This window comes from Setaria italica, chromosome I (assembly GCF_000263155.2).
Source record: "Setaria italica strain Yugu1 chromosome I, Setaria_italica_v2.0, whole genome shotgun sequence".
Lineage (NCBI taxonomy): Eukaryota > Viridiplantae > Streptophyta > Magnoliopsida > Poales > Poaceae > Setaria > Setaria italica.
Genome location: NC_028450.1, coordinates 2,105,379 through 2,124,543, shown reverse-complemented (window position 1 = coordinate 2,124,543; position 19,165 = coordinate 2,105,379). Strand labels below are relative to the sequence as shown.

Below are 19,165 nucleotides of genomic sequence, written 5' to 3'. Positions count from 1 at the left end.
ACAATCACCTTTACCTGATGCGCTAACTGTCGGATTTGGTGACCGGCAATCCACCGGGGATTATCTGGGTAGTAAATTTGTAGGTGGGGGAGATCGTAAGACCAAGAACTCGAATGGTAACACAGAGATGCAAGGTTAGACAGGTTCGAATCTCCGGAGAGTAATACTCTACGTCCTATGTTCGAGTGGATTGTATTACTGATCGCAGATGCGAGAGTTAACGTGAGGTAGGATGAGTCCCCCTGGGGGGCGCCCCTGACCGCCTTATATAGGCTGACGACCTAGGTTATAATCGGATAGGATCTAATCTTAATCGGTTGTTACATGGAAAGCAATTTGAGTTGGTTTACAACAAGTATCAGGTGATATCTGGATTGAATTAATTCGCCCGACCTCCTAGCTTGTGCTCCACGCATCTTCATGTCTTGACTCACACGGTATGATTGGGCGGGCTCACTTGTCAAGACTGACCAGTATCCGGTCGGTGGGACCCGTATCCATCAGTAGCCATTTTGTTTTATGAACATGCATGTGTCTCGGGGTAACTTATGCGATGAGGTTAAATAATAAGGATATATTCTGAATGTTTGTAGCACGATCTAAACAGCCTCAGAAAACGACAGAGATTTTTACAGCTCACCAGTTTTGATAGAGTAGGATCCAGCCAAACCGACGAAGGGAATATTGGGCACCTACCGTGCACATTGCTGCACCTTTTTGCGGTTTTGCCGTTGAGATGGGAACATCAGCGTCCACAAACCCAAAATCCACTTTGATGTTGACTCCCTAGACCCGTGTGCTTCCACGCTAGAGTTGCTTACTCTGCACAACTTTATTTTGTTATAAAAAAATAATTTTTCCAGCTTCCGCTACCCTTTTATCCCATCAATATATGTTTAGCACCACATTGTAAGTTACTCTCTCCATCTATATTTAAAAGGCATGGTATGACTTGGCACGGTCTTCCAAATAACACTTTCACCATTCATTTATCTCATCTTATATTGTTTATGGTTATAAATTTATAATCATTATAGAGTATAGTTAATTACAAATCCAACCATATAAAGTTTAAATTATAAAAATAAAAAATTAATAATCAAATTATTAGTTAAATATTATAAATTTAAATCTTGATATGCGCTGCGCTTTATAAATAAAAATGGACGGAGTACTCCGAAAAACCCGAAAGACTATTTTTTGAAAAATATGTGAAAGACTTTACTAAAGCTCATTTGCACAACTTCGTTACACAGAGTTATTTTGGGTCATTGAATTCATAACTCAATTAGCACCAATTAAGTAATTTAATAAACTTAATCCTCTATTAGTAACGAACATAATTACCGGGCTCTGCAACTACTTGGATGTACACGGCCATTTATATGGCATTTGATTTGAGAAGTGGGTCAGTGATATATCATTGGTTCCTAACTCTGAACATAATTAATTTAGTTGGTTTGAGGAATGTAGGATAGTTAGAAATTCTCTCATCCAGCTAAAAAATCACAAAACATGAGATGGCCCTACTGCCCTACATGGATCAATCAATAGTCAGTTCTAGATAAGTTTATTTCGTACCTCCGTTTCAAATTACAAGTCGTTTTGACTATAAATATTATTATGCATCTAGATATAGGGTATATCTAAGTGCATAACAAAATCTATAAATCTAATAAAGTCAAAATGACTTATAATTTGAAACGGAGGGTACTATTTACCTTTCAGAATATGCATGTTCAATAAGGACAAGAGCAATATTTGTGGATCAAGTAGTCTTTACGAGTGGATCTCATAGAAGTGGGCTTTAGTTATTATTTTTTTTGAAAAAGTCTATCCCATAACCCTCAACTATCGACGTCGTTCGGGTTTTAACCCTCATCCCCAAAACCAGATGTTTCAGAATCGCCAACTGTTGAAACCGTCCATTTAACCCCCTGTTGGTTTCGTGGGCTGTTTTCGCAAACGTGGCGCCACATCAGCTAATTCAACATGGAGTCGGATCCGAGTTAGTGAGCGAATTGCAGAGGACTGGACACAAAAACCTGACAACTCGGCATAGGCAGCTGCGTGACCAAGAAGGCCGCCCGCGCTGGCGCGGTCGCCGGTGCTAGGGGCAGTAAGGTGGCGGGCCCGCTCCCAGTTGCAGAGAAGGAGTCCGCTCGTCATGCGCTGCTGCCGATGGTGGAGGCGGACGTAGAGGAGAGGAGGTCAAGGAGGTGGTGCTATCCAAGACGCCGGTGCCCCGCCCGCCGAGGCCGCCACCGGAGCCGGTCAAGCGAAGGCAGGAGCAGCCGGAGGCGGAGGAGGAGGCGCTGTCTGAGGCGTGTAGCGCCAACGACACCGCACCGGTGGAGTCGACAGTGAAGGAGAAGGCGATGGCGAAGCTGCAGAAGCCAGGAGCAGAGCGGGAGGTGGAGAAGAGGGCGGCGGTGGACATGCCCACCAAGAATGGGAGGACGGCGCCGGAGGAGAGAGAGAGGGAGATCAAGCCTAGGGGTGGCGGAGGCGCTGGGAACGGGCACACGAGGTCATCGTCGCCCTTGTCGGCGCACAGGAGGCAGCAGCCGAGCGGCGGCCAGCAGCATCTGCTGGTGCTGCGGCTGCGGTGGGAGCATCCCCTGTGGTGTCCGGCATCAGGTGCTGCAGCGGCCAGTTCTCGCCGTCTGCGGCGAGACAGGCCGCCGAGAGCGCCGTTCGGCAGATGCACTCCGCGCGGATGGCGCTACCGTCGAAGCGATCCTTTACTGCCGCCATCAATGACATTAATGCTGGCGGCGACGGGGGAGAAGGCGGTAGTGCGCTCAGCAGGCGGGACCCCGATGAGCGGTCTGCGGCGGTCGGACTCCTTGACGGGCAGTAGGCGCGCACCGGCCTCCCCGAGCGCTCACTGGCCAGCGAGCCCGATGCGCAAGGCGGCGAAGGAGCACGATACACCTGAGCGAGCTAGCAGGCCGCGAGTCAGAGACGGCGGCGGTGAGCATCCAGTGGCACTGGCCGGTTAGCAGCAGGAGGAAAGCGCAAGAAGGTGGCAGAGGGCGAGGAGGGCGGCGAGGAGGGCGCTGTGTTGGGCCAGAACCCCCTCGGTAGTTGACTTCACGTCGGATTAGGTGGCGTGGTGCCATGTGTGCGAAAACAGCCCACGAAAACCATCTAGGGGTTAAACGGACGGTTTCAACAGCTGACGGTTCTAAATATCTAGTTTTGGGGATGAGGGTTAAAACCCGACGTCGATAGTTGAGGGTCGTGGGATAGACTTTTTGTTTTTTTTTATCCCCACGATACTGGGCCTAGATCGACCACAACGTGAGGCCCACTAGCAAATAGAAAAAATGCATCCAAGCCCCAGCCCGTCCGAGGCCCTCCTCTTCCGTTCCCCTCTCTCCGCTTCCTCCCTCCGCACCGCCGCCGTCGTCCGCCCTACGCGCCGCCGTCGTTCCTCCTCCTTTCCGACTCAGATCGACCATACTCCGCCCGGATCGAGCCCCAGGCACCACAAATCGGCGTTCTTCCACTCGAATCGAGTCCCAAGCGCCCCGGATCGAGCCCCAAGCGCTCGGATCTCGCTGGGCATCCTCTTCCCTCCTCCCCTAGCGCCGCCGTCGATTCCGTCCTTGAGGTGGATAAGGGGACTTGCCAGGGGGGAGGGCGAGTGCTAAGAGGCCGTTAACCGTTCCTTCACAAGAACAAAACACATTCCATTCCATTGCCATTTATACCTCACAACCTCCTCCAAATCCCCAATCCTCCTCTCCCCCCAGATTTCGTCTCCTCCTCCGGCTTGCTCTCTTCTCCGGCCACGTCCAGGCTTGATCCGCCTATTCCAACTCGGGGAACTGCCACGCCGCTGCTGGGCCGGCCAGATCGCCGGCGCAGCCTTTCAGGACGAGAAAGCAGCTTCAGCACCTGAGGAACCGGCAAAATGGTACGCACCTCCCTATCTCGTCCTACGCGTGGCAAGATGCATAAAAACCACCCTAGATTTACCTTATTGATCCGAAATTGCTCTGTTGACGTGTGTACCAGCACCTGAGTAGCATTGGTATTGAAATTTATCTGTGGGAGTGTAGGATTAGCCATTTGAGATTTGCTCATTGTGAAACCAAAATGCTAAATTCTTAGGGCAGCCTATCATAAGGTGTAGATAGCTTACATGTCCCAGTTGTTCCTTGGTGTTGTGAAAATGGAGGTCAAGTGCATGTTCGCTGTCATGGTGATACTCCCTCCATCCGAAATTGTAGGTCGTTTTGGCATTTCTAGATTCATAGGTTGTGTTTGGTTGGGTGGCTAAGTCCCTAACCAGGCCAACCTAAACCAAGATACACATGATTGGTTGCCTGGCCAGGGCACTTAGCCAGGCCTGACTTATGAAAAAAGGCCTCCTAAGCCAGGCTAAAGAGAACGCCCAAATCGGGCGTAGAAGTCGAGCCAGGCCGGGCTTGGCCATGGCCCACCATGTGCTGGCCCCGGAAGACATCTCCCATCACCGCTCCAACCATCACCGCAAACAACGCCTCTTCATCCTTCAGCTCGCCGTCGCAGTGCCAGTTCAGCGGCTCCGCTTCCCGCCGCTCAAGTCGGCGCTCCACCTCCCGCAGCAACAGGAGGATGGCCGGCCTCCCCGCGCACGTCCACTGAGTTGAGCACAGCGTGCCGTGGATGCTCAACATCGCGGTTCCTGCTCCCTTGCTGGAGTTTCATTTTAGATGGTAAATTTGGGGCACAACTTTGAGTCTGGATCTATGGGGACTCAATGTTCGCTGTGTGCATCAGGGGGAGCAGCAGGAGCAGCCAACACCATGACGGTGGCGAGCACCTGGATGGGCAGAGCACGCATGTTTTGTTTCCTTGTTGCTTGTAGGCCACCAGGTACCTGTTCTTGCTGAACGGTGGTTGTGCTCTGGAATTGGTTTGGGGGAATCTTGAGTTAATGAATCATACATGGGAAATTTGGGCTAGCGGTGCTCTGATTTGGGTCAAACCGGATAAATGGAAAGATTAGAGTCATTGGTTCAATTGCTTTTTGTTCCTGTTATTTCAGGAGCAGATCAAGTCGATAGAATATTATCCAGTTGAGTCGAGCCTCACGTGCTCTGCAATTTCTGGCTTCAATTTGCCTTCGGTAATTCAGTTCATACTATGGATTTGCTATTAAATAATAAAATGGAAAGATGAATGATATTGGAGTGAGAAAGTGGTGACCTGCTCATAAACTCACCTACCCATATAAGAGGTGATCATACACAATGCAAGCCATGCAACCAAACATGATCTTCAATGACCAGGCTAAGTTAAGCCAGCGAACCAAACATGGAGTTGATTTCTCCCACCATACAGGCTAACTCTAGCCATGGCTGACTCCTACCCAGGCTGGATCTAGACCAGGCAACCAAACACAACCATAGTTTTTACTATGTATCTAGACATAGTGTATTTCTAGGCGCATAGCAAAATCTACAAACCTAGAAATGCTAAAACGACCTACAATTTGAAATGGAGTGAGTACTGTTTTACTCTCGTCTAAAGTTCAAATCTGGTACTCTTGTCATAGCGAGAGGCAATGGGGTTACTAGTGATGTACCTTGTAATGTTTTGGGGAAGGTGACTCTAGAGTAGAGCAGTAGCTAGAAAAATCTATTGTGACTAACAATTAATGGCTGCCAAACAAACTGCAGAATTCCATGAAAAGATCTTTGGTATTTATTGCCACTAAAGCAGTATTGTTTTTAGTTAATTTAATATGTTGATGTCCATATCTAAAGTACAATATGCTGACGACTTGTTTCAATTCCTGATTCTCAACTTGGAGTCACACTGCTAATGAAGACTTGTGAGAGTTTAATTGCTTTAGATGGGTCATAGCAAACAAATGGACTCATATCTCTTTCTCCTGGTTTTTCTCGAACTGATTATGTTACTCCTGTTGTAGTTCTAATTAACTGGTGATATATTTAAGTACTGTATTGTTTTAAGAATGGTCAATAAGCACAGCATAAATCAACTGTGGGCAGGTTTATCACTCTAGTTTCGTTGATGATGATGGTATCACCAAAGCTTGCGGCTGTCCTTTGCTTCCACTAAAAACTCATATTAAGGGCCCAGCCCCAGCCTCTGACCCAGGTATCCTTTTAACATTGAACACAATTGATGATTTACTTCCACCAACACGAGAACACTGATAATTTTTTTTATGCTATTACAGATAAAGCAGACATAGTTGATGAAGCCATAACTTTCTTTCGAGCAAATGTTTTCTTCAAAAACTTCCGTGTGAAAAGCACAGCAGACAAGTTACTGATCTATCTGACATTTTACATAAATATTGCCTTGAAAAGGCTAGAAGGCTGCAGGACGTTAGCTGTTGGGACTAAGGCGATCATTAATCTGGGCTTGGAGAAAGTTCCTGTGCCTGGGGAACCAGGGTTTCCTTTCCCTGGACTTTTCACTCCTCCCGAGTCCCAGGAGGAAGCAGGTATTCAGCTTGATATACTTCAATTGCATGGCTATATGAATTTATTTGAATTAAAATTAAGTCTTTTCACCTAAGTAGTATTGTTGTTACATTGTAGAGTAGTTAAGTTATCATTCATGTGCCCTTGGAATTGCGATGATAAATTGATGACTGAGCATTTCTGTCTAAATTCAGAACTTTTGAGGAATTATTTGAAGCAGATAAGGGAGGAAACAAGTGGAAGACTGCTCAACTGTGCATACAGAGCTAATGGCTTTCCAAACAAATGGTGGTTGGCTTTTGCGAAGAGGAAGTTCATGAACATTGTCATCCTTTAGACGACATAGGCATTTTCAGCAACACGTTAGAGTTGTTTGTAGGAATCCTGGTTGGTATCACTTATGATTATGTGAAGTCAAAGTTCTCTACTAAATTAAATTATCTGTTGCAAATTTGGATGAATGGAGAACTCAAGCTGTCATGTTGTCTAGCCTATTTTCTCCCCAGTTCTCTCTGAATCCAAACCTTAAACTGGGCATATTCTCAAATGATGTGTCTAATCTAAAAACGAGATGATATTTTGTATAGATGTTTTTAATCTTTTGCCTACTGCAAATGTGGCATATATATATTGTAGTAATTATTAATTATTCGTGGTGATCCCGACCCTGAGATCCTGACCCTTGGATGTTCTCAGAATTAGTCGGCAATAAGAGCTGGGTTACTGGCCAGTTTTTCTTAGTACAAATGTCATGGATCTAATCAGTTGCTCGTCTAAGCTGTCCCTGAAGATGCATCAGATTCTTTGGCTGTGAACCGCGTGCTCTTCCAATTTATAGTATAATTTATGCTGTTGTTACGTGCAATAAAAAAAACTCTCAATTTTTATCGCCAGGTCCTATGGCTAGACGTTTGCATACAGAGGTTATCTGTTCTCTCAGCCACGATGAATAGTGCGAATCTGGAACTGAAGAACAGTTATAACTTGAATCAAAGCATGTCTTTCCGTATGACACTATGATATTTAGTACAGATATACTGAATCTACTACCTGCAGCACATGACACATGAGACATGACATTGATTGTTAACTTCCCACAATGTTGAAAACCTGATCCTTTGTCATGGGACTCTGAATCGGCCCCCAAACAAAAAACTGAGAACATGACCAAAAAGGTACAAAGACAGGAAAAAAATAATGCAAATCAGAGCACAAGGGGTTCAGAAAAGATAGACTCTTCAGCCCAAAAAGATGAACCCTTTTGATAACGACTGAGGCAAGGGTTCAAACAAGATATTATGGATATTTAACCTCCACATCAAACTGGCTACACAAGTTGATCATTCAAACAAGATATTACTCAAGTTCTAGCATGCGGAATTAGATCATCTAAGCAAAAAATCTCTGGAGTTCCAGAAGAGATATTAGTCTATGCAGACACTTGAATGTTCTCTGCAAGGAACGCCTTCCCAGGGGCACGCTTGGACAGGGGACCGTGGACACCATACAGCTGCACAAAGGCCAAAAGATGAACCAGTGAAAAATAGATTTGGTAGACCGCGCGGAGATTAAAATCAGACATTGCAATTACAGCATAAAGCAATATGAAATCAAGCTGAGTTGAATTCATGTGAAGCATATTATGCTAAAACATAAACACAGAAATAAATAACTGGAACAACTTCGCACCTTAGCATTGACACCATCAGGCGCAATTCTGCCCTCACTCTTGTACTTGAGATACTCAGCACGGGTGAACTTGGTGAAGCCCCTGAAAAAAGAATACAATACACCAAATAAGTCAAAATCAAACCTTTCGTCAGTGCTATGACATGGCATTGGGTTCAATAGCAATTATCTTCATTTTCAACATACCACTTCCTGCTGCGGATGATCTTTTGGCGGCCAGGGAACTTGAATTTGGCACGGCGGAGGGCTTCTTCAGCATGATTAGCATTGCTTTCCTTGCAGCGCACAGAGAGGAGGACCTGGCCAATGGCTACACGAGCACAGGTACCCTGGGGCTTGCCAAAAGCACCCCTCATTCCAGTCTGGAGCCGATCAGCCCCAGCACATGAAAGCATCTTGTTGATACGAAGGACATGGAACGGGTGGACCCTGACCCTCAGGTGGAAGGCATCCTTCCCCGCACTCTTGGTCATGTACTTGTTGCAAGCAATGCGGGCAGCCTCAAGGGCCTCACTGGAAACATTCTCCTTCTCCCAGCTCACAAGGTGAACGCAGAATGGGAACTCATCCACTCCCTTCCTCTTCATCCCAACATCATAGATCCTGATCTTGGGGTCAGGGACACCCCGGCAGTACCTTGACTTTGGGTATGGTTTGTTCTTGATCTGGCGGTAGCATCTAGCGGGTCCTGGTCACAAAATAATATAGCACCTAGTTAAGTGTGCAGAAAATGAGATTGAATCATAGCATATCATTAGAAATAGAATTGCAGACAATGAAATAAGGCACCCACAGCAACCTTACCCTCCTACCTCAACATTTCATAACATAGTCGCAGTTTTTAAGTTTTAAACACTTCCTAAATAAGGACTAGAATAGCAAGCTTGAAAAGTTCACCTTTTAAAACATTCTATCAAGAAACTATCTATGCCACAACAAGAATGCCAATAAGATATCACTGGATTTTCAACACTCATAAGAGACCAGTATTAGAAAAAAACACATTTTAAACCTAAATAGATGCTCACATGAGAAAAATTTACAGGCACACAGTACCAGCCATAGGACCAAAGGCAACTATTTTGCTTGTACTAACAAAATTCAGCATCTATATAGCATATACAAATCCATCCACCAAGAAAGAATGGAAAGAGATCAGAGATCAAGAGAATTCAATGCTTCAGACAAGACAATGCAGTTACAAATCAGCAACTCTATTATAGACAAACAGACCATACTTGCTAGAAACAACACTCCAAAGAAATGAAGCTGAATTTGATGCTTGTTCATAGTCTATGCACTACTGCAAGGTCTACATGGCTAGCACTAAAGGTAACATTCGATAAGGTAATAAGATTGCAGTGTGGAATAAATAGCAGCATCAGGGTATATAGTAAGAGAATCAGATCATCACCCTTGTTCTACTGAAAAATGGATAATCTGAATTCTACATATCAAGGTAGGTAGACAAGTAATTCAGATGGTCCAGGATATCAGCGATAGTCGAATTCAAAAGAAACAGAATTAACTCTACGTGCTCATCTGAACCATTATGCCATTCATTTCATTTTGCACCTAATTACAATGAGAAAAGCTGAATTCCGAAAATTCATTCACCCACACGAAACATGAAGCCGTTTAGATGGATCAGAACTAATCGCACACACTTGGCGGAGCTAAGCACCGCAAAATCATCTGCGGATTTCTCGTAGCCCGTCAGACTGGCATATACAGCCACGGGCAACGGGATCTAACAAGTCCCCATCCTAGAAATATGACACTACCGTACGGCAGCACGGAACCGAGCAACGTTGAGAGGGAAAAAAATAGTTGGGGTAAGAGGGGGCGAGGTGAGTGATCTTACTTCTCCCCATGGCGACGGTGGAGGCAAGGCGACGTAGAGAAGGAGAAGGCGGCGGCGGGGGAGCACCAGTTGCGCGCTAGGGTTGGAGGGAGGCTATTATATAGGTGGTGAGAGGAGTGGTGTGTGCGCTTGCGTCTGCGTGGTGGGCTTGGGCTTGGATCCTGACGGATCATTCAAGGCCCACGTGAACCGGAGGCCACCAGCTTCCCGTTTTTCTCCTGAGAGCTCAGGCCCTTCTTCATTTTACTGCACCGACTGGCTGGCTTGTGTTACAGGCTTACAGCATTTTACTCCATCTAAAAAACACTGCATTTCACTCCCGCTCAAAATAAAATGTAATTTGTTCTCCTTGAAACAATTTCACACTTTACTTGGTTTGAAAACTATTAAATATATTTTTAGCAACATTTTACCGAGGTGAACAGCTATTCCAGGTGCGCGAAAAACCGTCCTGATTCTGATCGCAGAATTACAGAGTGCAATCGCATAATCAGTTCGCTCCTGCAGACATTTGGCATCAGTTTCACTGCTATCGGTTAGCTGCAACATACGCCACCGAGATGGTATCAAGAAATGTGGAAGCCAACCGGCACGAGCACAGGGCCGTGCCCGTGCTAACTGAAACGCAGGATGAACAAGAGACCTCAACAAGAGATCATTTTTTCATATCTGAAATCCGACGTGCTTCCCCAGCTGTAGCCATCTGCAGACACGTCTAGCAAGTTATATGAGAACTCTTCTTCCTCAACAGTCAACACCATAATGCAGCACACTGATGCAGCCACCATTGCCAGGGTACCAGCATGAACGATCAGGCGCTGCCGCTGCGGTGAAGCATCAAGCGACTGGTCCACCTGGAAAAGGGTGCCCCAAAACTGCGTCCGGAAGGCCCAAACGGTGGATTACCAGGTCAATCAACTTGCACATAATTACGCAACAAAAGAATTGGCGAAACTATTTCTTTGTGTTGGCAAATTGTTTCAGAGAATGTTACAATGATGGCAGAGGGGCAACATATACGAAAAGGGCTTGCAAAACGCAATGTAACCAGACCATTGCTCCAACACTCTTTCATACTCTCTGACAAGCATCAATGAAACAAAATAGCAATCTACATTCTTTACATGCCATTCAGCCATACACATCGGACACTAAACCTGTCTCGCAATTGCACCTCTGCCACAAACGAAAACACAACTACAGGACCAAGTGAACAGCCGGCCAGTGTTACATCCAAACAACCAGGGTCTGAACTCTGGACATACGGCACCAGTGTGATCCATTTATTTATTTTTTTGAGTGAAAGTGATCCATTTTTTGAATACAAAGAAGTAAAGGTTCCCATTTTTCTATTATAAAGAAATCATGAACCAAGCTTAAACAGAGTTCATCATAGCAAGACAATGATCGCAATCAGCTCCCTTAGTCATGATAAGATCAATCACAAAACATGGGAAACTAGAGTCAAAAACTCATATCCCATCAGTCACTGAAAAATTCGTTTCTTCAAAGTTCAAAAGTCGCATCGTGCAGCTGCCTAAATGTAATCACACATAAAGTACCAGCGCGTTACAGTCATTGTAAGTGAATAGCAGAACTACCAGGTCATACGCCCAAATCAAAATAAAATCTGATGTGGTTGTTAATTCATCAAGCAACAAATCCATGTGGCCTAATTGTCTGATTGAAATAGCTGCGTTATACTGATTGGCTTACCTGCTCGTTCGTGGGCACGCCAAGCCATACATCGAACTTCCTGAACGCGTGATGTAGTGCAGCCACTACCATGCACACAGATGCAGCATTTGGAAGAAACATAGGCTTTTGGAGGATCCATAGAAACATAAAATGTTCTTTCCAAAAAGAAGTAGCTATTACATTTTAAAATAAACTGTGAGCTATAAAAGCAGGGCTAATTCTGAATGGCAGGGCAATTCTCCTTTGGCGTGGATGGCAGTAGCATTGTTGACAGATCCAGCCAGACCCACCAGCCTCCATGCCAGAGGAGAATTGCACTGTGATTCTCACCCTGAATACTCCAATGTTTGACAATAACCACAAATCCTCTTTTAGTTCCAAGCAAGTTGGGATAGGCACTGCAATGTTTGACCGATCACCCTTATTCCGTGGTTAATTGCCCTATCTTCAAATCTTTGTCTGCCCCAATCTTTTTCTCGTCTTGTGTTGTCTTCTACCAAGTATATGAATATATATAGAGAGAGAGATAGCAGAGACTAGGAAGAAGTGTATGGATATGCTGCCAGGATATGCTTCGTAATCAGGAGTGTCTCCAAGTTGCGCATGAAAATTAGAATGGTCCCTATTCTCATCTGATCCAAAAAGCCAACCTTTTCCACATTCCCTTTAGTACCATTGCTAGTACAGCAAGTAAACATTAACATAAGACACTACATGATTTTTTTTCCAAAATCTTTTGCATGGACATGCAATTGGTGGACCATGCGAATAATGTTCCTTTTCATGTGAAGATGTCATTGAGATTATGCTTCAACAAGGAACATCCTCATGGACCTTCTTTCTCATTTTATGTCCTTTAAGCTGTGAATAACCTGCTATGCATCTGGTGCTTTTAAGAAGTAAACCAAAGTGTGCAGGATGAGCGGCTCTTGGGTGCTTGATCTAGTTTGACTATACTACTGTGCTTTGCAGTTTTCTTGCATCATTATGTGCAAACTATATGACTGACTAACATAGAGCGGCTATCACAGGCAAATGACATCAACGAATGTAAACTTGGCCCTTTCAAGCAAAGGAAGAGCATGGCATGGTCATCTCGTGAATTAAAAATAAATGACATTAATTAAAGGTTTTATACTCTTTCCGATGATGCTGATATTCTTTTTATTTTTTTGATGAAAATACAGGACCCCTGACCAGTTTCGTCCCACAACTAAAGATATGTTTAGACCATACTATTCAGCAAATGGCAATAACAACTAGAAAATTGATCATCCCAAAACTGATATGCTACTTGGTTTGTGCCAAACTTTGGTCACACATGGGTGCTTGCTCATGATTTGACTGGAATTTGGTAAGAAAAATGAACTAGAATGCAAAGAATGTGAATCCGAAGTTCCGAAACAGAAACATTTGATTTTTTTTTTTAGGCAACAGACTTACTGCATGCCAGGTATGGTGAACATTGCCAACTTTTTTTGGTAACCAAAATTTAGAGACATAGAACTTCAAAAAACAGTTCTCTAGTTTTAGAGTACTCACCACTCATCCATCACAAGTCCTGTGTAACTAGTTCTCAAGGTAGCTGGCCTGATCACCAACACAACTGAAACTACCAAATTAAATCACAGTTAGCATGCTTGCATTATTTCTTCTGGGAGCTAATTCAATACTGTGTAACATATGTAGTTATACCTGTAATTAATCAGAAGTCAACTGAGGTCCCTTTTTAATGCTAGGAGCACTGATAAATTCTTGAATAAAGCCATGAACTCCCTGATCAGGGATCTGATAGGGCGCGTGCTGAATGCAAAACACTAACCGGCTTATATAATGCCGGGCTAACAAAATCACTAACAACCAGCTGGTGGATAACCACGAGCCTAACTAATGCTAATACCCTGCAACTAACGAGATCTTCCTCCTAAACATCCGGAGCTTGCTCGGGCTTCTTGTTGTGCTTCCAGCGTTGATAAGTGCGGCCCACAAATGCATCCACAACAGATCTGACATATTTTAACAGTCACGAGCCCTTTCTTATGACTTGGGGAATTTCTTACAAAAGAATTGCACCGTGCAAAGAAACAATGTGTTGTTATTCAGATACTTGTCTACACACAGTTAGGGCTACTGTTTATCAAAGATTTGCTGAGTGCTTTATTTTGGTGAGTTAATGAGCAACAGTTTGTTCTAGATGGAATGAACGATCACTTAATCTGGGTAAACGCATATGCTCCATGTGAAAAGTTATAGCCACCTCTTTTTTTTAAAGGAATCAGATCTATTCTGGATTTATGAAGGGAAGATCCATAAGAATGTCCCACGACAAAGCATAACATCAATAGGATCTGGAAAAGGACATGTTGCAGGTTTGGTCCACTGGACGCATGCTCATGTTAGGAATGGTCTCCTTTTGCAACCGAAAAAATGGAGAGCTATAACCAAGTTATCTGTAACCGCATGTCAATGATGGAAATTCTGTCTACGTGGAGCAAATTCAAAAGTGACGTTACTTAGCTTCTCGTGCATTCTCCTTATTTGGCATATTCAGAGGCATATCCAGATTTTGATCAAAGAGCTTTGTGGTATATATACCGACCATGGAAACTTAAAACTACAAGGCAAGGAAACATTGAAAGAAAGGATCTGAACAAGCAGTTACAGCAGCTTCAAGAAGGTCAAGTGAAGTAGTTCAGGGTGAGAATCACAGTGCAGCTCTCCTCTGGCATGGAGGCAGAGAGAGGCATGAACAATAGATATTTGATGTAATTTCCAGCCTTTCTGTGCCAAAGGAGAGCTGCCCTGACATTCATTAATCCTGCAACCAGAACACAATCTCCAGATATTGAGCTGTTTTCAGCAGAACGTTGTCAGGTGTACCACATGAAGGTATATGTCCATGGATCTGGTTTTTTTTTTCTCTTTTCTACGGAACTTGCTTTCTTGTTGTTTATCGTTCATGAAAATAGTTACTTCGTTTTGCTATTGTTTATGAAAAATAGTTAAGTATACCATTCCTAGGCCACCAAGTAAAGCCTCTCTTGGTTACAACCAGCTATGACAAAAGTTTTTAAAAGGGAAACACATTTATGATCCCATTGACGATTGTCAATTGACTCCATAGAGGGATCAACATGTCTATTATTATATGAACCGATTCACATGAACTTAGAGCAGCATATGGATTGTGGAGTTTAATACCTGCGAATTTAAACTGTGACAGTGCGTGAGAGCAAGTTGGTAAGTTGCACCTTCAAAAATAGTTGATTTTGGGAAAAAAAACATGATGAAGGAATCGATCCCATATTCCCATTGGGAACCATCCTCTTCAATATCATGCAAAGGGTGGTAATTACAATCTATTTCTTGCGCACAAAAATCACCATATAAGATCACCATGACCACACCTAGCTGCTAATTATAACCTGCCAACATTCATGGTTTTTTACACCAAAATCTATCCCTTTGTGTATCAAAGACGAGTAATCGTAGTATAAAAATGGCAATAGTTAGGTGTAGATCACACCCTTGATCCCTTACTACCCCTACTTAATCAGGGTACAGTCATATGGTTCTTTACTACCCAAATTAATTTACACAAAGCACCTCACTTATTTGCACCTCAATTTAACAAATTTACTACTCTGAAATTATTATGGGAGATTAGAAGCTCTGAAAAAAATTTCAATCCCATAAAATTTTATGAGGTCCTTTGACTGAAGTCATGAAGTCATCATTAGAAATCTAACAGATATTATTACTATCAAGATGACATTGGATGAAATATATCTGACATGTGTGTTGATTTGGTATTACCAATGTTTTAAACAGTTACTGATGCACCAAAGAACACTGTGGAACTGTGAATTATGAGAATATTTTGTTCAATATTTGGAGAACAAAGAACTCATTTTGTTGTCTAACCAAACACTGGTTGTGTTTTTGAGCATTGAATATCTGCAAGGAAACCATCAAGGTATTGCTTGGCCTACTTCAAGCATCAGGACAAAATGGCATGTAAAAGACTTGCCAAAACTGTTCTGAGAGACATTGAATCAATACTGTAGAAATGCATAAATATATTCAGGTATTTTATAAGCTAGCATTAGCCAAATCACAAGCTAGAGCTAAGAAAACATTTTAAAATGAGCTGTTTCTTTCATGATGTTCAAATACCCAGCTACAAAGAAACAAGCACATGTTTTAAAAAGGTTGCCGCAAATGTAAACAGGTGGAAAGATTATTGCTAGCAGATCCGGAGTGCTTGAAAGCCAGAGGCCCCTGACAAGTGTTGAAGCTATAACAAGATGGATGGGCTAACAGTGGAAGAAAAAGTGTTTGTTAGGCTTGATAGTATCACTTTCTATTAGGACTTGACAAATTGGTATTCATGTAACCTGCCACTTCAGACCCATCTTTAAGCCTCCGGGCACCAACCACATAAAATAGTTATATAGGTATCACAAGTAAAAACGAACCCACAACAAAAGAGTAAAAACTAATCCAGAAATTTAGTTGAGCACTTAGGGGAAAACAATGTCATTTAGCTGCACACACAACAAAAACAAAAAAGAGCTGAAGACAGGAATCCTAGGAAGCAGAGGGTTCTGCTATGAAAACTGGGAAACAAGTCAACTGCAGTTGGCAATTCATAAACCTTGCTGTGTTTATGGCAATTCAAAAACATGGGTGCGATTTCAAATTTCTTATTCTGTTTAAGTTTTATGCCAACAAATATTCACGAGAGAAAATTAAGAACCAGCATTCTAGTTTACTTTTCCTCAATAATGATGAAAGAGCTGAAAATAGAAGACCAGATTGACGATCAATGCCATAATGGAGTTTAATGGCAGCATAATGACAATATATGCTATAGAAAACTAAAAATCCATTATTTTTACATAATCGATTATTATCTCCAGAATAGTGACAGCAATTTCAGTGCATCAAGAGAATTGAACTCGAATAAGCATTCCTAGATAGACAAGACTTTGAACTTCTATTTTTTTTAATGCATAGGCATATTTGCAGCACTCAAAGCATATGAACAGAGTCTTGCAGATATTTCATACCTGAAGAATTATCAGCCAATTCCACAGTTCACTCGTAATCTCGAACTTCATGCCCAAAGCTCTTATCATCACCAATCAAACAAGAAAGTCAAGCCATAATGTACGGATAGAAATGGCCCTTTAAATCTCCTGGTAAAGAGCCTCTCCCTCAAGCTTCATCCTCTCCAGGCAATTAGAGAAGAACCCGTAGGGTAGGTCATGATTTGACTTCTGAGTTGTTTCCAAGTACAAACTACAAAGTGCCGGCCCTAATCTCCACAATTTGCACTTCCACGAGCCCACCAGTACGACAGAACTCTGCACTCCAAGGAACAGTTGTCTGTGGCAACCATTTCTGGTCTTCTGGATCCCATTGCCAAACACTCTATAGGATCCAAACAACAATGACGACATTATATGCACATGCACAGTCAATTCAGAAATTGCCATCCTTAGTCTCCCAAACCTTATAATTGGAACATTATGCTGTCAACTGCCAGGGCAAGAGATAAACCCCTTGTCACGGTGTTCAGAATTAGCAGCATGCGCCCTTCGCCATTGAACAGCCAGCGAATGGAACCATCCACCACTGCGCCTGCTATGTGCTATGAACCACGGCCTCCTGTTGTTATATGCCCCGACGTCAAGCCACGTATGGATGGCCCAAGTTGCTGCAGACGCAGACCACGTCGAACGGCCGGGGCTCCTCGTAACTCACCACGGCTGATTCCCGCCCTGATCTCGCCGGAAGGCAGCGGGAGGGTGTCCCTGAACGAGGTCAGGGGGTTCAGCGTGATGAGGGCCCCGCCCTGCCGCCCGGGTTGCGGAGGAGGCGGGTGGGCCTAGCGGCAGTCGGTGATCCGCCACCCGGGGAAGGGGCCGCCGCCACCGTTCCGGAGGGAGGCGCAGAGCACAGCGGCGAGATCGGGTAGGGCGGGGCGTTCGGCATCGAGGAAGCCCGAGGATCGGCGGCAGGTGGAGGGCGCGGAAGCGGCGGTGAAAGGCCGGCGAGGAGCCGACGGCGCAGAGCCACGGGCGGCAGGCGAGCGCAGCCCTAACATATGTGTCGGGAGGCGGAGGAAGATCTCTAGAGGTGTGTAAGTGTACATGTTTGGTTGCTCGTACGGGGTTTCGCAAAGCTGCATCGTATATCCTGAACAAGGGGAGCAGGCTGAGCGGATGCAGTGACAGTGAAAAGGAGGAGGTTTGGTTGGTTGCATGCGCAGATATAGGGCCTGTTTGGCATGGTTTCACTCCACAACTCCAGCAACTCCAGCAAAAAATCTAGTCAAACACCCCAACTCTAAAACTTCATGGAGCTGCCAACTCCATGGAGCTGTAGTGCAAATGGGGGTGGAGTTTTGGAGCACCTCTTTTGCTGCTCCAAAACTCCCTCTTTTGAACCTTCTCGTGGAGTTGGTAGGTAATTACCCACCAATGCCACTCGTTACACAAAAATAATGCTTCATTCTTTTCCTCCCGAGATCCTCACGCGCCCCATCTCTCCTCCTGCGCCCATCTTCCACCCCGCCATCTTCCTCCCCTACGGACGCCGCCATCTTCCTCCCCCGCGGCCGCCGTCCACCGCCGCTGCCCGTAGCCTCGCCTCCTGCGCAGCTGCGCCATGCCTCTTCCCTCAGCGGCTGCGCGAGCTCCCCCGTCGGGCACGGCGCCGTGGCCCTATCGCGAGGCGGCCGAGGCGCACGGTGCGGAACTCCTCGTGTGTGAGGTTCGCGAAGGTGTTGAGCACGAAGGCCTTGACCAGAAGGCCGCAAATTTGGTGAAGGGCAGGTAGCCGCTAGCTAGGGAGCCCGACCCGTGCCGCCGTTCCCGCGGGGGCCGCCCACCGGGGAGCCCGCCTACGCGGTCCGCCTGCTTTGCCTGGGGCCCACTGCCCCTATCAGCGTCGTGCTACAACGCCTCATGCGAGCGTTCCTCCGCGCGGGCCACCTGGAGGACGCGCTGCACCTATCCGTCGAAATGCTCGACGAGGCTTCCATCTGGCCAGACTAGCACACAGTCGCCTGCGCCCTCAAGTCATGCTCCCGGATGTGGTCTCTTTATGCAGGGCGCGGCGTCAAGGCTTACGCTGTCAAACGTGGGCTCATGGTGCGTGATGTTTTTTTTTCGCTGCTGCCTAGGAATTTGATTCTTTACGCAGCATCTTGTATGTGGTTGGAAATTTAGAGCTGTTATGATGATTGTAAGGTCACGAAAACAAAGCTGGGCAACGAAGATGGGATAGAAAGGATGACAAGTGGGGTTTGAATTGGGGGGCAACAATGGCAATCCGCACTGAAATCGGTTTTTTTTGGAACTGAGAGCACCCATCTAGCCAAACACCCCATTTTATTTCTGGAGTTTTGGAGTGGAGCTGGCTTCACCTGGAGTTCTGGAGTGGAGCAGCTACA

General features: G+C 44.9%; 2 protein-coding genes across 2 annotated transcripts; one reads left to right on the top strand and one right to left on the bottom strand.

The window, feature by feature from the left end:
- The first annotated feature begins 3,347 nt into the window (after positions 1 to 3,347).
- On the top strand, positions 3,348 to 7,098 carry LOC101761510 (actin-related protein 2/3 complex subunit 3). Its single transcript, XM_004951297.4, has 4 exons — positions 3,348 to 3,925; positions 6,012 to 6,120; positions 6,203 to 6,472; positions 6,647 to 7,098. Exons 1-4 carry the CDS (start codon positions 3,923 to 3,925, stop codon positions 6,787 to 6,789), a joined length of 525 nt encoding a protein of 174 aa, XP_004951354.1. The 5' UTR covers positions 3,348 to 3,922; the 3' UTR covers positions 6,790 to 7,098.
- Positions 7,099 to 7,671: 573 nt separating this feature from the next.
- On the bottom strand, positions 7,672 to 10,152 carry LOC101761124 (60S ribosomal protein L10-1). The gene is made up of 4 exons (XM_004951296.3): positions 10,006 to 10,152; positions 8,328 to 8,829; positions 8,142 to 8,223; positions 7,672 to 7,962 (listed from the first exon to the last, which is right to left on the bottom strand). The coding sequence occupies exons 1-4, from the start codon at positions 10,013 to 10,015 to the stop codon at positions 7,882 to 7,884; spliced, it is 675 nt and encodes a 224-aa protein (XP_004951353.1). The 5' UTR covers positions 10,016 to 10,152; the 3' UTR covers positions 7,672 to 7,881.
- Positions 10,153 to 19,165: the final 9,013 nt, after the last annotated feature.

Bases quoted from the DNA above. Each gene is read 5' to 3' on its own strand.
- LOC101761510 (XM_004951297.4), top strand. The intron at 6,121-6,202 runs GTATCCTTTTAA...ATGCTATTACAG, and splicing joins AGCCCCAGCCTCTGACCCAG to ATAAAGCAGACATAGTTGAT. The intron at 6,473-6,646 runs GTATTCAGCTTG...GTCTAAATTCAG, and splicing joins CGAGTCCCAGGAGGAAGCAG to AACTTTTGAGGAATTATTTG.
- LOC101761124 (XM_004951296.3), bottom strand. The intron at 8,224-8,327 runs GTATGTTGAAAA...TTCTTTTTTCAG, and splicing joins ATCATCCGCAGCAGGAAGTG to GGGCTTCACCAAGTTCACCC. The intron at 7,963-8,141 runs GTGCGAAGTTGT...GCCTTTGTGCAG, and splicing joins CTGATGGTGTCAATGCTAAG to CTGTATGGTGTCCACGGTCC.